The following is a 22,373-nucleotide window of genomic DNA, read 5'->3' as shown; positions in this document are numbered from 1 at the left end:
ATCAAATGTATTGTTCTGTGATATTCTTATACTCAATAGAGATATCGATGTTATAGCCCTACTTTACATCGATTCTTTGTCATTTTTTGATGTCACCTTTTTTGAGTCAATGTCATACTACTCTAATTCCTCAAGTTCTATTGACCTTGATGAGTCCCTTGCTTTGCCTTGCTTCCCAGATCCTAACCTATTATATATGGCCAATCCTAATACATATTCATCTAGTTTAAGTCCTCCTTGTCGCTTAGATCATCCCAATTTGTAGGTATACACACGGTGACTCGAGGGAGGAGAGCCTCCTCCAGCTTTTACTTCTGTGCTTCATTAGATGAACCTATTCCTTACGATGTTAATCCTACTATAGTTATTTGGAAAGGTAAATGCACTTGTACCCAACATCCAATCTCTAACTTGTTTGTTATGAATTTTTATCACCCCCCATATTACTATTTTGTTAGGACCCTATCTTCTATTGCTCTTCCAATATCTATTTTTGAAGCCCTATCCAACTATCCCATATTAGGCGGGGGATTGCAATGATTGAACTGTTGAAGAGATGCATGTGCTACATGATAATGATAAGTTTGGTGTTGGTTGTTGTTGGGTGTACAATGTGAAAGTCAATCTTGATGATTATGTGACTCATTTGAAGGCACGCCTTGTTGCAAAGGGATATACTCAAGTGTACGGTTTGGATTACTCAAAGACATTCTCTCCAATTGCTAGACTTGCCTCAATACCTTTGTTCATCTCCTGTCATTAGCCTCTACATTAGTTAGATGTGAATAATGCTTTCTTACTTGGTGGTCTTCAGGAGGTCTATATGGAGCAATCCAAGCAACCACCTAGGTTGTTGCCCAAGGGGAGTCAATCTCAATGCGTCAACTCAAGAAATCATTATATGGTTTAAAACACTCCCAAAGCATGGATTGGTCGATTCAATGTTGTCATACTTGACTTTGGCCTCTGATCCAACGATGTGCAGTAGATCACTTTTATTTTATCGTCATACTCCATCCAACAAGATTTTGCTTATTGTATATATAGATTATATTGTGAATACTAGTGATGATGATCAAGGCATCCAAGATCTAAAGTTTTTCCTATAGACTAAATTTCAAACCAAGGACTTGGGATCCTTGAAGTACTTCTTAGGTATAGAAGTATCAAAATCTCATACTAGAACTATCACGTCACAGAGGAACTATGTTCTTAATTTTTTAGATGAAAATGGGTTGTTGGAATCCCAACCTATTGACCATGGATCCCAACAGTACGTTTCTACCAGATATGGGTGATTTGTTGCTTAACCCAAGATGAAGTCAGAGACTTGTTGGAAAGTTGAATTATCTCACAGCCACTCAGTCAGATATATCTTTGGCAACAACTGTTGTGAGTCAATTTCTAGATTCTCTAAGGCAATTCATTGGGAAACAGTAATTCGCATCTTGAGATATTTCAAAGGTGCACCTAGGAGAGTCTCTTATATTAGGATCAAGGTCACACTTGTATTTAGGGAAATACAGACGCAAATTGGGCCAAGTCACCTTCCGTAGAAGATCCAACTGAGTACTGTATCCTTGCTAGTGCAATTTGTTTTATTGGAAGTGTAAAAAACAAATTGTGGTGGCCAAGTCAAGTGTTTAGTCAAAGTATAGTGTCAAGCTCGCACTACATGTGAACTTATTTGGTTGAAAAACTTATTGGAAGAACTAGGCTTTCCACATTCTCAACCTATGGAGTTAATGTGCGATTATCGAGCTGCTATTCTTATTGCCTCCAACCCAGTCTTCCAAGAGTGAACAAAGCACATTGAATTTGATTGCCCCTTTGTTTAGGATAAACTTGTGCAAAAGCTCATTAAAACCACTCATGTGAAATCCGATTTGCAATTTCCTAACTTATTCATTAAAGCCTTGGGAGGTGCCCGTATGAAATTCATTTGTAACATGATAGGAGCATATTATATATATGCTCTAGTTTGAGGTGGAATGTTGATGGTTATGTCAGTCATTTAACATTATTAGTATGCAGAAGAGTTGGTATGTGTGAGTTAGTAAGGGTATTATGGTCATTGAAATGTACTAATTGACATAAAATATAAATAGAAGGAGAGGCCTATCAATTATGTTAGGTCTTCCATTTTACCCAAATATTCAACAGATATTAGTGATTTTGACTGTGGTGGGGTGTTGTTGGATGAGATTTGAGAACAATATGTTTCTGTTTCCTACAATGAAATAGGGAAAATTTATCTTATGTTCATCCACCTCATATTGGAAGGTTTGGAGGGACTTTCTATTTTAGGTAATGATAGGGTGGTTAACAGATTATATAGCTCAGGGATGGAATTCTGCCTACTTGCATTGAGGAGATTCCTAAGGAATTAGAAGCTCGAGATCTTTTGGATAAAATGGATTTAAAGATGAGTGATATTGGAGGAAATGAACTACATATGGAAGGTCGCAAAAGTCAAAAGATGAAGGGTCAAAGGGAATTATCGAATTTGAAGATTACAACAGAATGGATTTAAGAAAGGGGTTTTTCCTTGGTCAAATTGCATAGTTTTATTTTATGATCTTATGTTATTTGTTTTCCTTTTTTCTTTTTGCCTAGGGTGTGTTTTTGTTTTTTATTTGGTGGGTTTCTCGTCCCCGCACTTTGTACCTTCTCTTCTTTCTATCTACTATATATTCTTTGTTTATCAAAAAACATTGAAATGGCTGATCTATGTTTTATTTCAAACAACACTTCAGATCTCCTCTTATATGCAAAAATATAATCTGTATTTTTAACAATTATACTTAAAAAAAAAATCTATCAAATGTGATTGCCCACTTATACTCGGTCCATATATTTAAATTTTGAAATTTTAGGCTTTCTTTTTATAATTGTTATTTCTATCATACATGATTGCCCACTTATGCTGTCCATAAGAATGTCCAGTCAAAAATTCAAAAATGTCTCTAACACAAATATCTCTTACAGATTATTATATTTGATTTAATTATAATAGCATATGCATGTATGAAAACTCACTAGCATTTTTGCCAATATAGTATTCCTAAAGCTCAAAAAATAAAATGCGATCTCAATGCAATACCTATCCCATTAGATATATATCCAAAAAGTCAATGATATAAACAAGCAACTCCAGTAACATTCGCCTGCCATACAATTCCAACATGTTTATATACTTCCAACGAATGCTTGCAGGCAATGCACATGGCACATAACTATCTATAGGAACAAAAAGATGGTAGGACGCGGCAGTGGCTTGTATGACGTGGCTGTGTAGAAGGCCTTTGGAACCCATGTCCCTTAATCATATGTAAATGCAAAATATCCAAAAACCATAAATCACTAAATCAACGCATTACCTGTAAATGCCTGTCCACTAATTCAGTAGCTTTTGAAATCCTTACTTTCAGATCAACCGAATCCAACATGGACAGCTGCTCTTCAAAACTCATTTCAAAACTAGCAACAAATATGTCCGCCAATTTGTGAACAGGAACTGTCTCCAAAAGTACCTTTGTTCGTCCACCAGTTTTTTGTTTCTATCAACATAAATAAGAAATGTTACAGATAAAATGAGAATCCTAAGATATTGTAAATTAGAAATCCTCAAGACGAGGCACACAAATTACAGCATTCCTTAATTCTTACACACACACACACTCACACACACACACATACACATATATACACACAAATATACATATATATATATATATACATACATATATATAAAAACCTTTTTGATAGTGTACATATATATACATATAATGCACACATACATATAGATATACACACATATATATGTATATGTACATGTATATACTAAATATACATCTGATTAAATTTTCTACACTAGTACACTAACCAAATTTGCCTTAAAATTCACAAACCCAAAATGCGTAAGCCTTGACCAAAAAATTCCAAAAGGCGCAAATGCATGAGCATTGCTGTATTATATTTTCCTTCTAGTATTTTGGTATTTTACACCACAAGGGGTTTTAGGTCTGCCTCGTTTTGATGCATACAAATACACACATGCACATGCGCACAGTGTCACGGGCAGACTATTTTCACACCTTTGTGAAGGGACTGTGCAGCGCTAGTTAAAGCACTCTTGCTTAACTAGCCAGCCTATTATTTACCAACATTCATCCACAAAACACTTTCATTAGAATTCAATCAAATGGCAGCAGAAACAGTAAGCAATCATGAAAGCAATGGCAAGCAAGCAGTAAACATTGAATCTACGCAATTCATTAACAACAAAGTGACCGAGGAGTGACCGAGGAGTCATACTGCTTTATTTGGCATACAAAGACACTACTAGCAGAAAATAATCCTACACTAGTATTTACGTGATGGAAACACATCCCAAGTACATGAGACAAGCGGTTACAGGCAAGCATAATGCCCTGACAAGCTTAGCTCGTGACACTCCCCCACTTATGCGGTCGACGTCCTCGTAGACTTTGGCGGTAGGTACACTTCAAGTTTGTCCATGACCAGTTGAATATCTTCTGCAGAAATCCAACTGATTTCTTCATCACCATGGCCTTTCCACTCCATTAGGAACTCCTTCCGCTTCTTCCTTGAGGATATGAACTTTCTGTCTGCAAGGATCTCTTCAACTTCATGTCTGTCAAGTGGCACTGTCTTCAACTCTGCTCTATTTGACTAACTTCTGCTCAGATCATCGGTGTCGGCGTTGAACGGCTTTAGGCAGCTGACATGAAACACATAATGCACTTTCATCTAGTTGAAGTGTTGCGGTCTTCTCCCCTGATTTGCCCACTTCTTCATCTGCTTAGAAGTTTTCTCCAAATAGGCTTGGGCAAACTTTGCATTCTGTCTCCATTCTCTAGTGAATATGTACGCCCTAAGAATCTTTCCTCTGTACGACTCACCCACTATATGAGGTAACAGCGGCTACTGGCCTGTAACAAGCTCAAAAGGGCTATTGTTGGTTGTCGACCTCCTTTGCGCATTGCCATAGAACGAAGTCACACCAAGTAGTTGCACCCAATTCTGGTTGTTGTGGACGAAATGGCGCACGTACTCTTCCAATAGCTCTCTGAACCTCTTCATCTGTCCGTCTGTCTGTCATTGAGAACTCGAAGAGATGTCAAGATGTGACCTGAAGATCCTGAAAAATTCTGTCAAGAGGTTGTCAGTGAACATTAAGTCTCGGTCACAAACAATAACTTGAAGAACACCCCAATATCTCACAATAGTCACAAGGAACAATTGTGTCCTCTCCTTTGCCGAACAGTACTTTGGTGCAGCCATGAATGTACCATACTTCCTCTGCTCCCCCTTGTCTTGTTGGCAAGTGAGACAAGTCTGAGTATAATCAACCACATCATCTCGCATGTGCGGCCAATAATACTTCTTCCTCAGTAGTCCTTTCATTAGAGTCATTCTCCGCGCCCTCAACGAACATCCTGCAATAGCTAGTAAGGCCAAGAAAGGAACGCAACTCCTTCACTGTCGTAGGGATTTTCCATTCTTGAATCATCCTTATCTTCTCCATAGCCCTCCAGATACAACCGTGTTCATCCACATGACCAAGGAATTTGTTGCTCCACTGAGCGAAAGAGCACTTCTCTTTCTTCCCAAACAAATTATTTCCCCTCAGCCTGTCAAACACCTTCCGTAGATGCTCTTCATGTTTCCTCTTAAACAACACCGATGCTCCCAAGGGTGTTTTGGAAGGGCGAACACATCCCGCTTCCAACTCATCAAGCCGTTTCCCCAACTCTACTATCTCTAGAGGCGCCATCCCACATGGCCCTTTAGCAGGTGGTTTCACTCCTGGCAACAACACAATCTCATGCTCCACAATCCGTCGTGAAGGAAAATTGTGAGGTAGCTTATCCGGCAACACCTCTTTGTACTCATCCAACACTGCTTGGATGGTCGTAGGCTCCAGCTCTTGGCCTACTTATTTGTCTACCACCACCGTGACTAGACGTGTCTGCTCACCCTTTCTCAATCCCTCATTGAGTTATATGGCTGAAAAGGACTTCCCGTCATCTCCTTTCGTTGCAACGACTTCCACCATGCACGAGTGATCTCCAATCAGACACAGGAAACCAGCCGAAGGCATCAGCACTGCCCTCGTCCCCCTTAGGAACTCCATTCCCAAAATGACTAGAAAGTCATCCAATGGCACCGCTGTGAAATTCGCATGACCTTCCTACTGCCCAAGCTTCACAGTAACTTGCTTGGCTACTCCCAGAGTAGGCTGAGCTACAGAATTAACTGCTTTCATGCGTCCTGTATAATTCTCTAAGGATAAGTTGAGTCTCCATGCTTCTAGTTGCAAAACAAAATTATGAGTAGCCCCCATTTCCACCATAGCACGGGTACTCTTCCCATTGATCCTCAAGTCCACAAACATTAACCCTTTTGCTCGTGTAACTTTCGGTGTTTTCGCCTACTTTTCCAATGCGTTCACCTGCCGCATTGCACCTACCCTCGAGGCATCATCCTCTTCCCCCTCGCTTTCCACCACTTGTCCCGAAGTGGAAGCTTGTAAGGGATTGAGTAATCCCTCGTGTTGACACTCACTCACTCTATGAGGTCCTCCACACAAGTAGCACGAAATTTTACTCTTCCCCTTTCCATTGGGTGCGTTGGACCCTCGAGATGACAAAGCTTCCTTAGAAGTCGATGCTTTATAGTCGGCTCCCCCATACTTGGGTTTGCCTTTCTTGAAAGACTTTCCACTGCTTCTTGCCCACGGTTTCATCCCTTCCAAAAAGTAGAACAACTTGTCCTTCTCCAACATATCCCGAATATCCAAAATCAAAGCAGAAAATTGTTTCACATATTCCCTAATTGACCCACTCTGCTTGAGGTTTCTTAGCTTTTCCCTAGGATTGTACTCAACATTCTCAGGAAAGAATTGGACCTTGAGTTCTCTCTTCAAGTCCGCCCAACTATCCACTACACAGCATCCAGTTTCAATCTCCTGGTACTTGGTATGCCACCATAGTTTGGCGTCACCAACCAAGTACATGGTCGCAGTATCCACCTTCACCTGTTCTGAGGTCATTCTCATAGCGCAAAAGTATTGCTCCACATCAAACAAGAAGTTCTCTAACTCCTTGGCATCCCAGGCACCCCCATACGTCCTAGGTTCTGGTACCTTGGTCTTGCTAACTCCCAGAGTGTTGGAGGTCCCCATAACAAGAACCACCAGATTCACCTTTGCATCTAGATCAACCATCTGAGCCTGCAAAGTTTCCACTGTATGGCGAAAGTCCTTTGACATGTCGCCTATCAAACTTGTTTGATGCTTTTGTGATCCCATCACTTCATCAACAAGTTCCCTCATTTGGGCCACCACCACGGCCACAGTATTGGTTGTTGCCTCAGCCTGTGCTTCCAGCATGTTGATCCTCTCAGCATTGTTAGATGCCATGGTCACTTACCAAAGCTTTCCAAAATCCCACAATGAAGGTAACTGAATTCTTGTAGCAACTAAGCCTTGGCTCTGATACCAAGTGTCACGAGCTAACTATTTTCACACATTTGTGAAGGGACCGTGCGGCGCTAGTTAAAGCACTCTTGCTTAACTAGCCAGCTTATAGTTTACCAACATTCATCCATGAAACACTTTCATTAGCATTCAATCAAATGGCAGCGGAAACAGTAAGAAATCATGAAAGCAGTGGCAAGTAACCAATAAACATTGAATCTACGCAATTCATTAACAACAACTCCGTTGACAATGTGTGTTTAGCAAGGGAGGCAAGTAGGGTAAATACGTTGACAATAGCTAGTGAGTTTTACAATGATTGATGAACACTCACCCTCCCCTAAAGAGGTTTTTATATAATTATCATCCTAACACTTGAAAACATCAAAGTGACCGAGTCATACTACCATATTTGGCATACAAAGACACTACTAGCAGAAAATAATCCTACACTAGTATTTACATGATGGAAACTCATCCCAAGTACATGAGACAAGCGGTCACAGGCAAGCATAATGCCCTAAACAAGCTTAGCTCGTGATTACAAGCACCCAATGGCGGATTGAAGGGGTGCGATATATTAAAATTTGAAAACTTTTCTGGTAGTATTATACAACCCCCCCGCCCCCCGGGCCCCCCCTATTGTGCTTGGGTTGTACAACGGGAGTAGTATACCCTGAGTTTTGAATTTCAACCTCTAAAGATAAAAAAAAAAAAAATTCTTTTTTTTTTTGCTTTTGGGGTTGGGGGGTCCTTGTAAGCAGCAAATAATATTTTACTAGAACTGAGGGTAAGAATGCAATCAGAGCTTCTTCAAGAAGATGTTAATGATATTTTTGTACTTTTTTCTTTTACTAGTAGATATGTCACATGCATTTGCATGTGATTGCAAGTGAACAGTCTTGATTAATATATTTATATAATTCTTAATATAGTTTAAATATATTTTTAAAGAATTAATAATAATTTAAAAATTAAAGTATGAATGTTCAAAGTTACTTATAAAAATTTAGGTCCGTTTAGTTGTGGTAAAAAGTTTTCATGTTCCGTTTAGTTTTCTAAAAAATTATTTAAAAAATTAGCTAATTTTTTACTTTTACAATATTTGTATAAAATAAATGAACAATAATAAATAGTTTTGGCACTATTTTATTGTGGAAATAATTTTATTTTTCAATATTAATTTTTCAAATTCAAATAATTACAAAAAATGCCACATTATTTTTTAATTTTCCAGGTAATATAGAAAAGTTGGAAAATATTTTTTCATTATTTTTCTAGGTTTCTACATCTTACGCATGGGAGCATCGAATTTGGATTTTGAAGTTTAATTTGTGGGGATTATGTATAAAGTTTCTTGTAAATCAACACAAATCCAAACTCAAGTCCCAAAATCCATAATTTCAAAAATTATCTAATATAAATTTTGGAAAATTGGAAAACAAGCTATGTTTTTTGTGATTATTTTGGAATCTAAAAATAAAAAATGAAAAATTATTTTGCACCTTAAACAAACTCTTTATTTTCTGCCTTCTTAATACGAATCTTGAAAAATTAAAAAATAAACCTAAAATTCTTATAATTCTTTGTAAAACTAAAAATTGGAAACCAGAAAATGTTTTACAAAACTAAATGGACCCTTATATTTTCTTTAAAATTATAGATGCACATACTAATTCAATTCTATCTTCTCTTTCATTTTGGATGAAGAGCAAACCAAATCAAAATACAGTGGCAACATTTGGGTGCACAGGGGAGGCAATGTTTCTCATCTTTCACCTCATCCACCTCCTTCCACCAAGCTCACGACCATGGCAGCTCCTTCGTTGAGCTCTGCACTAACTTCTCCTAGCTTCTCCACACAACCTCTCCTTCTCCACTCGTTTTTAACCTTCACCCTTTCACCTACTCGCAAGAACTGCCAGGTTCTTGCAAAAACCCTATTTCTCACAATTCAAAACCTGATAAAAAAAGCCCTAACCGTGATAAACCAGTCATTACAAGAAACCTGATTACAAGCCCTAACCTATTCTCTACCAGTCGACCTAGTGAGACAAGTCACATCTCAGGCATTCGTCTCCATTGCTGCAACGTTAATTTTTGAACCATTTCACTCCTTGCTGCGACTTTCATTGCCCCATTCCAGCTGTTTTGAGCCCTTATTATTCTTGCAGTAATCTCTTTAGCATTCCTCAGTTCAAGAACAGCAAGTCCATGGGTGAAACCCTTAGGGCTCTGAACCATTTTATCATGCTCCAATTGAGAAAAAATGCTTTTTGCCGTTTTATTTATTCAGAGAAAATCCCAACAAATGGTGTGATTTCAAATGGTGTGCGCACTTGACGAAAAGAGGCATCAGGTGGAAGAAATTCTGGGAGATGGTTACAGGAGAACAAACAGATCAAGGAGATTCTCACAAAACCAGATTCTGCAGTCCCATGATTGGGGTTCATATAATGTTTGTTAAGCAAATGAACAGCAGAAACAGCCTATACTGGAATCAAGACCTTCACTATTCTCAAGATTGCGAATGCCAATTCACTAGAACTGGAGAAACTTCGCTGATGAGTACCTCATATGGGTCTCTAAGGATAAAGGAAAGTTTGACTCGGTATGGAATTGATAAGAATGGAAAGAAAATATCTCTCTATTCGAGCACCTGATTAAAATCATTTCCAATTTTAAATACCCATGCTGGCACTGGACATATTAAGAGAATGGACCATAATCAGAATAACAAAACCCATGTTTTTAGAACCAATACTGGTCTGGATCAGATGGAGGATCTTCATCACTCTCAGCCTAAGATAATTCTGGCTGCCAACAACACCGAAGAGGGATGGAAAGGGCCTGCAGGAAGTCACTCTAAAATCCAGGGAAATCTAGACTTAGAATGAAGAATAATACAGTGGTTATGGCTTCTGCTGCAAGAGCAGAACCTTCTTGGCGCCAATTTGTTTCAATGGGCATAAGAAAAATAGTAGGAAACAAGACAAAGGGGCAATGCACTGAAAATAAGAAAGAATTACAGATCCATACGTGTGAAGACTCACAAGAGGCTTACCAGGAGATTAAAACAAAGATGGGAGTGGAGAATTCTGATTTAGGGAACAAAGGAAAGCATAGAAGTGAAGCTGGTGGCAGTGATTGTGAGTCCAGAGATCCTTACAAATATGAATTGCTTCTCTTTCCTCGTATAGCCCTGAAAACAAGGATTTGTTGATTGAACATTTGTGAAAACATGAGTTACCGATGATCAGGACAGTCCCTCCCAATCAGTTACTCTTTCATGTTTCTCAACGAGAGGAAGGAGGGAATTTGAAAATAGAGGATCCTATTCGAGGCAATAAGGGTATACAAGACGATGAGGGTACTAAAGGTCCAGTTGAAGCTTTGTTTCTAGAGGAACCTAACCAGAACTTTTCCTCCCCTATCATCTCCTTTTCAGAAATTCCAAATTCAGTTTCAGATCCTATACTAGATACCACATTTTGTAACACTGAAATTGAACTTCTCGAGACTCCAATGATTAATGCAGCTAATTCAAAAGGTATTCTTCCCTATCCAAAGCAGTCCATTTCTACATCTAATACACTTTTGTGCCAAAAGGGATTAATTAAAAAGGGAGACTAGAAAATAGAGGACCTTCTAGGAGATGAGAGGGACAACCGTGATGCCCAAAACTTGCTTGATGAATTAGGTCTTAATCTTATTAATTGTAAAGGGGAAGTGGTTAGGATTGGCAGTGACCTGAGAAGGGTGGGAAAAAATAAAAATCTTCTCAGTTGAGTAGAGAACTGGGTAGGCTTGCCTCCTCAAATCAATTATGAAAAGTGGGGAAGGAGTTTTTTTTTTTTGGGGGGGGGGGGGGGGGTGAAAGAAGTTATCAATGAAGATTCTCTCATGGAACGTTCGGGGATTAGGAAGCAGGGGGTAGTGAAAGAGTTAATCAGTAAGGCTTTTCCAGATATCTTGTTCATCCAAAAGTCTAAAACTGATTCAGTAGATGCTTTCTTAATAAGAAGTATCCAGGACTCTAGGCTTAGAGATTGGGTATTCTTTCCCCCTTCAAGTGCTTCGGGAGGGCAAATCATTATGCGGGATACTAGGGTGGCTTCTTTTAGGGACTGTGTTGTTGGTGGATTCTCTCTTCCTGTGCTGCTGGATGTAAGGATTTTGGGGATTGGTGGTTTTCGTCAGTTCATGGACCAACACTATCCCATTTGCTGATTTATTTTTTTGAAGAGATGACTAGTTTTTTTAGCCTCTGCAATCAACGTTTGGTGGAGGTGGGGATTTCAATACCATCCGGCTCGCAAAGGAGAGGATGGGGGGGGGCTCAATGGTGACTAGCAGCATGAAAATATTTGAATCCATTATTCGAGAGTGTGGACTTAAGGATTTACTGCAGAGTAATGGCTACTTTACCAGGGTAACTTCGATAGACAAGATTGCTTCCCCTCGTATTCATCATTTTTTTTTTTTTTTTACCAATGAATGGGAGGATACTTTTTCCGAATGTTGCCCAGGAGGTTCTGATTGGACCAGTGTCGCATCATTGCCCAATTCTCTTGGATACCAATCCTACTTGTTAGGGCCCTACCCACTTTGAGAATATGTGGTTGATGCACCCTTCTTTTAGGGAGTGCATTAAGTCTTGGTGGAGAGGGAATGTTCAGGGATTTTTTTTTTTTGGGGGGGGGGGGGGCGCTTTAGATTTATGTAAAAATTGAAGGACAAGAAAAGTAGACTGAAATGACTAAGGAAATTTTGGTGATTCATGAAGAGGGGGGGAATCTGATTTTAAATGAGATTTGAGTGTTTGGGTAGATGGGAAGAGTGTTTCCTAACTAGTGAAGAGGATAGGGTTAGAAGGGGACAACTTGGAAATCATTTTAAGATTATCCTCTTTAGGGAGAGTATAAGTTGGAAACAAAAATCAAGGATGAAGTGTGTGAGAGAAGGGGATTGTAATACCAAACTATTCCATAAACTGGCCAATGGGAGGAGGTGGAAAACTTTGATTAAGGAATTGAGCAGATGAGGGAAACATGGTGAGGGTTTCAGGACAATTGGGGAAGTGATAACAGAGTTCTATAAGAGATTGTACACTGGGGGCGCACAAATGGGTTGATGATTGATGTATAAATTGGAGTCCTATCAATGAAAACCTCATTATGGCTGGAAAGGCTTTTTGACATTCAGGAGATTAAGGACGTAGTTTTTGAGATGGGTTAGGGGTAAAGCTGCAGGCCCCAATGGGTTTACCATGGCTTTTCTCTAAGATAGTTACTTTTCTAGTGAGTTTCACATAAATGGGGTGGTGGGTAGGAATATGAAACCTATGTTTATAGTTATTCCTAAAAAGGAGTGTACTAAGAGGGCGAGATATTTTTGACCGATAATCCTGGTAACTAGCCTTTACGAAATTCTCGCCAAGGTCTAATCTAAGAGGCTTTGGGAGATGTTGGGAAGAACAGTTACTCTTGAACAATCTGCCTTTATTAAGGATAGATAGATTTTGGATGTTGTTCTAGCGGGCAATGAGGTGGTGGAGGATGTTAAGAGAAAGGGAAGGAGGAGTGTTTTACACAATTAGATTTTGAAAAAACCTATGACATGGTTAGCTGGAGTTTCTTGGATCATGTGTTGGCCTTGAAGGGGTTGGGTGGGATTTAGAGGAAGTGGATTAAAGGATGCCTTTCCACAGTGACACCATCAGTTATTTTGAATGGCCGCCAACCAAGGGAAGGGTTTCGGGCCTCACAGGGTTTAAGGCAAGGGGATCCTCTCCCCCTGTTTCTCTTTACCTTAGTTATGGATGGGCTGAGTAGGATGATAAATCATGCCTAGGGCCTTTATGTCATCTGAGGTCTAAAGGTAGGGAAGGAGGAGGTCATAGTGTCCCATCTCCAATTTTCTAATGATACCTTATTTTAGCTCAAGGATAGTACTCTGAATTTTCTCAAGACTCTTACTCTTCTGAAAATCTTCGAGAATATTTCAAGTCTCAAAGGTAACATGTCTAAGAGTGGTGATAGCAGGTATCAATTTAGGTTTGACAAAGTTGGATGGCTTGGCTGACCTAGCGGATTGCACAATTTTGGAGTGGCCTCTTGACTTATTTGGGTCTTCCACTTGATGGTAATCCTAACTATACCTCGTTTGGACCCTGTGGTGAAGAGAATGGAAATGGATCGGGGGTGGAAGAGGGCTTACTTATCATTAGGAGGTCGCATTACTCGTATTAATGCTGCTCTTTCTAATATACCGATATACTTTCTTTCCCTTTTCAAAGTTCCTATCAGGGTGGCAGAGGCCTTGGAGAGGATTATGAGGGAGTTTTAATGGTCAGGAGTTAGGGAGGGCACAAGAGACATCTAGTTAGTTGGGGATTAGAAGACCTAAGACTGAAGGGGGTTTGGGTCTCCTAAATGTGGCGTCCCAAAACATATCATAAGTTGGAAAATAATTTTGCAGGTTTCCCTCGCAGCTTGACTCCCTTTGGTACATGGTAATTAGAAGTAAATATGGTATACACTGGAATGGGTGGGACACTAGAGGAAGAGGTTGCGCTTCTCATGTAAGCCCTTGGAAATTCATTTTCCGGATAGCCCATTTATTCTACCCTCTAACTCGTTTTCAAACTGGTAATGGAAATAACATACATTTTTGGGAAATACATGGGTCGATGAGGTTCCATTGAAGTCTTTAGTCCCCCACCTCTTTAGATTGCCTAGGTTACATAATTCTCCAATTATTGATTTCTACACTTTGGAAGGGGGATCTCTCTCTTGGGGCTTTCATTTTTTTAGGAATCTTATTGAGAGAGTGATTGATGATTTAACCATTTCATCGAGAGTGTTGGAATTTTTTTCTCCCATGGTGAGAGATGACTCAAGGATCTGCGTAGGGGATTCCTATGGTTCTTTTTCCACCAAATCTTTGTTCTCTCAACTTATGAAATCCTCAGGTCCTTGCACTTTCCCTTCGAATAACTTCAACTAAAAAGCAAAGTTTCCTTCCAAAATAAGGGTTTTCATGTGAACCTTGGTCCTTTACCGGCCTCATACGAATTATCTGCTGCAGACAAGGAGGCCTCACAAAGCTATAAATCCAGATTTTTGTTTTATGTGCTATGATTCTAATGAAACTATCGACCATTGGTCCCTTAATTACCAGATAACTAATGGGATTTGGGTTAAAATGTTCTTTGGTGAGGATGTGGTTTTCCCACAAACAGTTGAAGCCTTCTTAAAAGTGTGTTACAAAGGCTTTGGGAGAAGGAAGGAAGCAATGGTTATTTGGATATGTGCTATATTTGCCTACCTTTGAACTCCTTTGGACAAAACAGAACGCAAGGATTTTTAAAGGCAAAGCAACCCCTCTTTGTATCCTATGGGGCAGGGTGGTTTTCCTTACATCTTTATAGGCTCATTCTTTTAGATCTTTCCAGGGATTACTTCTGTCAGACCTTTAAAAGAATTGGAGAGGAGCATTACTGTAATTTCCTTTGGTTCTTCAGTTTTTTAGGAGGATCTCTTATCCTCTGCCCCTTGTAAAATCTTCTCTCTTGTTAATGAATTTCTTTTTTCTATAAAAAAAGAGGTTCTTAATCAGAAAATTTAGGGGTTGTTTGGCATCATCGTCAAAATTAAGGAAATGAAAACCAAAAACGAAAACTACAAACCAGATAAAGAAACTAAAAACTGAAAAATAGCGACCCCGTTAATATTTCCGAAACTAAAGCAAATTAAAAATCTAATTGAACTAATGCTCATTTCGGTCTTCAAATCAAATAACAATTAAAAGAATGATTAAAATAAAGAAAATTCAAAAGAATACAAACTAAAATTATGATAAAAAAATAGAACTTAATTATAATTATTTTACTTAATTATTATATTTCAAAATTCACCTTTTACAACACCAAGAACAATCATATTGTACACGACGATTGAAAAATATTTAAAAAATTTAAGGATATTTTTATTTTAGTTATTCTTTAAATCAACATCATCATTTTTATTTTAATTAAAATATATAAAATGAATTTTTAATCCATAAAAGTGAATTCTGGACAGTAATGTACTATGGCAAAATGTTGTCAAACAACAACAACATCAAGAAGAAGCCTTAAGTCCCGCTAGGAAGTTGTCAAACAGAAAACCATAAAATCAGGTATTCAGTTTTTGTGGGAAAAACAAAAAATTGGCAAAATAAACAAATGTATTGTCATAATTTGTTTTTTCACTCAACAAAAACAAAAAAACGTAAAACAGAAATGATACCAAACGGCCCCTTAATTTATTCAATCTCAAAATCAAAAACACTTAAACAGAAGAGAAAAGATCTTAAGTTTACCACTACATTTGAATCATCAAGTTCAAAATTAATAGAATGAAAGTTGCATCATCAATAACAGCAGTAATGCACTCAGGGTACCAGTCCAGCTCCTCAATCATAGCCCTACCTTTATCCTCCCCTAAGGGAATAGGTTCCTGTAGAACCTGCAATGAACTCAAGGTCACTCGTAAACACGCCCCTATCCTCCTCCAACTCTCTTATGAAGCTCCTCCTTCTCCTTCTCCTCCTCCTACTACTCACCACTCGATGAAAGAAACTGCCTTTTCTCTCTGGAAATAGGGCATCAGTCCAGCCCCTCATTTGTAGCCCTACCTTCAACCTCCTCAGAGAACTGATAAAAATCAGTGATCATTGTAATGCACTCAGGGCCCCTAGTAAATACACTTCTATCATCATCCAACTTTATCATGAAGTTCCGCCTCGTATCCCTCCCCATTCAAAGAAAGAATGTTGAATTATAATCTCCTTCCATAATCCAATTCATTCTAGATTTCTACCGTCAACTAAATTCTTCCCTCAAGAGCTACTCGAACACATTAGAGAGTTGAACCTTTCTACCAGCTAAATCTTCTGAGTTCTGAGAGAGGCCCCTCTGCTAACCAATCTATAGCACCAAGATCCTATAATACAACTATTTCCTAGAATGCTCACCAAAAACCTCCACATTCCAAGATTTCAGTTTATATCTTCTGAGAATTTCAACCTTCTCAGCCCCCCCCCCCCCCCGGCCAACATTCACCCCACCACTCACGAATTGGAATGCTTTAGTTCAATAGAGCTGTTCTGCAATTTGTGTTTTTCTTTCTAATTTTTGTTTTTGTCCGTCTTCTTGTATTCTAGGAGGATATCCTATTCTCCCTGTTTTCTCTTCCCTTCCTTTCATTCTACTATTTTTCTCCTTCTCTAATAAATTTCTCTATTTATCAAAAAATATATATATATATATATATTACTGTAAAAATATCTTTAAATTAATGAAAAATGTAAATAGTAGATAGGAAAAATCAAAATCTGGCCTAGCAGCAGCAAATGGTTAAATCATGGAACTGGATCCTAAGTTCCTAACATCCAGTAGTTCATGAAAAATTGGTAGACATCTCTTTCAGAAATCAAACAGAGGACTGGTCAAAACATCTTCCATTCATATAATTATGTAGTAAAACTGATAATAAAGGAAAAAAAAAATACGATCCATAACTGATGGAGAAGGACAAACACAGAGAAGGACTACTCATAGTTGTATTCATAATTCTAAACGTTGGATAGTTTGATATAGATTGCTAGCCTACCACCTAATAGCTCAAGCATTGTTAAGTAAAGTGCTGGCTTAACACGATATCAAAGCTCTGGTTCTCAAGTCAAACGCCATTATTTGTTTTCCCCTTTTATGTCATTTATTCAAATCTTATTATTTGTGTTTCTACTCTTATGTCCCATTATACCTGTTAACTGTGCAACCATTCAAGTTCAATCTGTCTGCCTCTTCGCGTGCAATGCAGGGTCGCACGTGAAGCAGAGCGTTGGATAAGTTGATATAAATTGTTAGCCCACCTTTAACAGCTCAATCTTTTAGGTAAAGGGGTCATTTTAAAATTTTCCAGAAAGCAAATTCAAAAGTCTCAAGTTTTACCTGCTCAAGAATTGCGATGAGTTCCATGGCAATAGCTTTGAACTGGCGAGACAATGCTATAAAGTCTGGATCTTGCTCTACTTGCTCCATCTCTAATGAAATTATAAAACAGTACATTTAAAAAATAAAAAAATAAAAATAAAAAAATAAAAAATAAAAAAGTGCAACTCAGTGATAACCATCATCAATAATACCAATATTCTCTGAATAAACCAAAGAAAAATTAGCAAATGGAGCAACTAAATCTAAAACAATCCCTATCTCTGAACTTTAAGAAAATATTTGACATGGCAGAATTCTTAGGGCCCATTTAGTTGTGGAAAGCAGTTCTCATTTTCAGTTTAGTTTTTCAAAAAATTTCAAAAAAGTTAGCTATTTTTTCATTATAACAACATTTGTATGAAGTAAATAAACAAGAACAAACAATTTTGACACTATTTGCTCGTGGAAATAGTTCTATTTTTCACTTCCAATTTTACAAATAATTACAAAAATGCCACCTTGTTTTCCAATTTTCCAAATTTATATAGAAAAGTTCGAAAACATCCTTTCATTATTTTTCTAAATTTCTAACTCGTACTTTGTGTATAGGAGCATGAAATTCGGATCTTGGACTTTAGTTTGTGTGGATTATTTATAGAATTTCTTCTAAATCCACTCAAATCCAAATTCAAGTCCCAAAGACTCCAAATATTACCTCATATAAATTTTGGAAAATTGGGAAAAAAAAAAGATGTATTTTTTGTGATTATTTTGAAATTTAGAAATAAAAAAATGAAAATTTGTTTTGCACATTTACACAAAGCTTTTATTTTCTACCTTTTTAATGCGAATGTTGAAGCAATAAAAATAAGCTAAAATTTTTAAAATTCATTGGAAAACAGAACATGTTTTCCACAACTAAATGGGCCCTTAGTAACTCCAATGATGGTAAAAGCCTAGGTACCATGGCAGAAACATGTACTAAAACTCCAGGAGAAACTTTGCAAACTGAGTTATGTATATTAAGAAGCTGAGCAACCAAGGAATATAGAGATAAATATATATATATATATATATGTATATATTTTCCATATATATTTTTTGTGTGTATATATACTTATGTTTATAGCAAAAGAAATATCATTAATAAAGAGAGAATTTACAAGGAGGGAAAATAAAAAATCTCCCAAAAAAATCTGGAACAAACCAGGACAAAAACTAGAACAACAAAAATCAAGTCAACCAGTTCCTCCAGCCCCTCTATATGTAAATTTGAAGAAAGGGCAATTGAAAATGAGGGTATCAAGATGGATGAGCAATGTAAGACAGAAATTTGCAACAGATTTTAGAGGCATAAAACGAGAAAATGCTGGTTAAAAGGGTTTGGACATGAGCAGGGAAGATCAATAGACACACTCACATGAAAGCTTGGCTTGAACAGAGCACTACAAGAACAAGTGCAAGACCAAGTAAAAAGTGGGTTGGGTCAGAACAAGATTTAATGAAGTTCAATTTATTGGAAACGATATCTTTCTATAGAAAAAGAAAAATATTAAAAAAAAAAAAAGGCAGCCCAGTAGGGCAGACTTACTAAGAAAAAAATAGAATGCAAGGATAAAAATCCTCCTATAAAAAATCATCCAATCACATTAAAATAATAAGAGAAACAAAAACTAAAAAAACAAAAACACCACGGAGATGCAAAGAAGACAATCCAGTCTCAAATCAAATTCATTGGAAAAGAAAGCAATTATGAAAAATGTGAAGGACACTGAAGGCAATAGATATGAAAGTAAATAATGAGGACAATATTCCATTCCAAAGCGGTAACAAGAAAATACGATAACTTATGAAATATCAGATGAAAAGTATGGAAACTAATTGAGCTGGAAATTTAAAGTGTAGAATATTTAGTTTCCAATTTAAATTATAGCTCAGTACTACTTTAATTATATAGAGTGACTAGTGATTGAAAGAATTCAAAAATGGATATCTTATACCAAAGAGAGAGATGAGCAAGAGCTTCCTAAGAAAAGCAATTTTATTTTTTCAAAGGCTAAACAATATTATGAATGAATAACTTTAAAAAAGGATAACCTTTTTTATAGAAAAAGAAAAATATTACTAAGAAAATACAATGTAAAAGGAGGATAACGTGCGCTGCTAAACAAAACCATCCAATCTCATTAAAAAATTAAAGAAACAAAAAAAACCCTAAAACAAGAATTCACACAGCGATGGAAAGAAAACAATCCTGTCCCAAATCAAATTAATAGGAAAACTGTAATTATGAAAAAAAAAAATGTGGGCATAATGAGGGCAATATTCCATTCCCATGCAGCAACAAAAATGTATAGTAACTTATAAAATATCAGATGCAAATTATGGGAATTAAATTAACTAGAAATTTTAAAGTTTAGTATAATTAGTTTCCAACTCTAAACTTCAATACTAATATTATACAGTGCAGAATTGATTGAAAGAATTATATCCTAGACCAAAAAGGAGGGAAGATTAAATAGCTTCCAAAGATAGAATTTTTAAAAAACAAGGCTAAACATTTTTACAAATGAATAACTTTCAATGACAGCAATAAATTGAAATGGTGCAGCATCCAGTGAGCCACTACTGTAACAAACCAATTCCTCAAGATCCTGGAAGCTTGGTAAGATGGATTCAAGAAATGTCATTTTGTCAAAACCATCATAAAACTATGGACAATAACCAACATAGTAAAAAAGAAAATAAAGTAATTTACAGCCTACCAGCCTTTGTCATGTCAAGAGAAGAAATCCTCGCAGTGTAATATGTTCCTCTAGTACTAAGTTCCTGTACACTGAATCTGCACAAGCCCTCAAGGACAACAGTATACGTGACTCTCCCACTCGGCTTCTCAACACCTCTTGACAAATGTAAAGCTCGGGCTGCAACTCCCCTGAAATCAAAAGTAATTTGTGATCCATCACTGCATGTTAACAATTCAACCTGGAGAATTACACAAGGAAAAGGTTGATCCATTTGTTTCACAATAAAACCAGGCAAGCAATTATTATCTTGACATTCTCCAAATACCTTTCTTGACATGAAAACAAATAGAAGTTTAAAACGAACAAGAAAAAAGTTGCAGCAAGATAGACAAGCTACCAAAATTGCTAGAAAAATGAAAATAGCAAAATACAGAAATGTTAGGAAAAAAATTATTAAATGACATATGGAAATATTGAAAAAACAAAGAATTTTATTTCCCTTTTCATTCTGGGTATTGTGGCTAAGATGTTCATCTAGACATTCTCTGAAACATGGAATATCAAAAGAGTATACATGCTGATGCAAAAATGTTTACATGTGCATCATTCTGATTGTACATTTTTTCATGGATGTACAATGAAAAATTCACACCACTGAATGACAAAAACTTTATTTTCCACATTTTTGTCTGTAAACCTGCTGTGCCAATGAATGATGTCCTGCTGATTTTTCCCATCCAGCTTGTGAGAGTCTGAAGAACCAAGTTGAATTTTTGAAGATCGCTCACCAGAATCAGTTCCTGCACCTAAAGAAATGCAAGAAATTACACTTACACCTATATAGTTCATCTAACAATACAGAATTACCAATTAGATTAAATGAAAGTGATATTTAATCACCTGCGGATAACATGGGCCCCACTACAGTTGTCTCAGCAGGATCTCGAACGGGCAAAATCCCAATTAGCCCCTTCTCCTCCCTCTGCCATAACTCTTGCTCCACCAATTTCACACTTCACAAATCAAACCACCATTTCTCATCAGTTTGAAAAGACGATCAAAAATAAAAGAATCAAACCCTAGAAACAGCATTGCAAATATCTCATCAATACACAATTTTCACATATAATTATGATCACCCAGCTAGAAAAAGGCTTATTTGACACCCAAATAATCTGTTCGCTTGCCCAAAAAATGAAAAATTTGGAATTCTATACACTAATGAAATTGAAGAGGCAGTCATGAATTTCCAAAGTTCTTTTCTCTCTTACTACTTCTTGTCAGCAATCAAGTTACCTAAATTCAGTCACAATCAAACACTGAAAAAAACTCCCCTTCATTGAGAAAAAACAGAGTACTAATATCAGTCAAAGCTTCTGCCCTTTGGATCTCAATAATGAATCAATAATTTCAAAATTTAACGGCGTCTTATATCAAATTTCCTCATCAATTAAACCGAATCAAAACTCCAAGAAATTGCGGGAAACTGGGATTTCCCCGGGTCTTGGCGGGAGGTGGGGCAAGAGAAAAAACTGAGCATATACTGCGAGAGAGAGAGAAAACCTGCTAGGAGAAGTGCATCGAATTCGAATGATGGCACCAGGCAACAAGACCTTGTTCCTGAAAGGGAGAATGGCCAGACGACCAGGTAGCTCCACGGATTCCGCCATGCGCACAATTATGGAGAGAGAGAGAGAGAGAGAGGAGAAGAATCTGATAGGATAGGAGAGGAGAGGAGAGGAGGGGAGGGGAGGAGAGGGGCAGGTGCAGCAAAACGTAATACAGCGACGGCTTTGTTTCGTCTTCCGTTGAGTCTCTATCGGACAAGGATGTTCTAATTCTTTATTCTTAATTTTCTAAAAACAAATCATCATTCTTTAGTTTTATTTAATTCAAACAATTTTTAGAATTTTGAATAAGAAACACAACTATGTAATTTATTGAGTGACTGAGAACATTAATTTCTAATAGTCCTGCTTATCTCAATTATCAAAAAAAAAAAAAATAGGAGAAATTTTTAATTGTATGAATTTTTCGTTTATTAGATTCTAAAAGAATAGTTTATAATTATATTTTTTCTATTAAAAATATTAATTTCCTCCTTAAGTAGATTTAAAATAAATATTTATTATAAGTCTTGGGG

The 22,373-nt window shown here is 37.2% G+C and overlaps 1 protein-coding gene across 3 annotated transcripts in view; it reads right to left on the bottom strand.

The window, feature by feature from the left end:
• Positions 1–22,041, bottom strand: part of LOC131164540 (lon protease homolog 2, peroxisomal) — an 82,649-nt gene extending 60,608 nt beyond the window's left edge. For 2 of the 3 annotated variants that reach the window (XM_058121808.1, XM_058121809.1), the window contains exons 1-6: positions 21,794–22,041; positions 21,131–21,243; positions 20,928–21,036; positions 20,249–20,418; positions 17,502–17,593; positions 3,381–3,560 (exon numbers count right to left, since the gene is read on the bottom strand). In XM_058121808.1, coding sequence (XP_057977791.1) covers positions 3,381–3,560; positions 17,502–17,593; positions 20,249–20,418; positions 20,928–21,036; positions 21,131–21,243; positions 21,794–21,900 — 771 coding nt within the window. In that variant the 5' untranslated portion in view covers positions 21,901–22,041. The remainder of the gene's footprint in view (positions 1–3,380; positions 3,561–17,501; positions 17,594–20,248; positions 20,419–20,927; positions 21,037–21,130; positions 21,244–21,793) is intronic. The other variant, XM_058121810.1, reaches the window with a different exon arrangement.
• Positions 22,042–22,373: the final 332 nt, after the last annotated feature.

This window comes from Malania oleifera, chromosome 9 (genome assembly GCF_029873635.1).
Source record: "Malania oleifera isolate guangnan ecotype guangnan chromosome 9, ASM2987363v1, whole genome shotgun sequence".
NCBI lineage: Eukaryota > Viridiplantae > Streptophyta > Magnoliopsida > Santalales > Ximeniaceae > Malania > Malania oleifera.
This window is presented reverse-complemented; position numbering and strand designations above follow the sequence as displayed.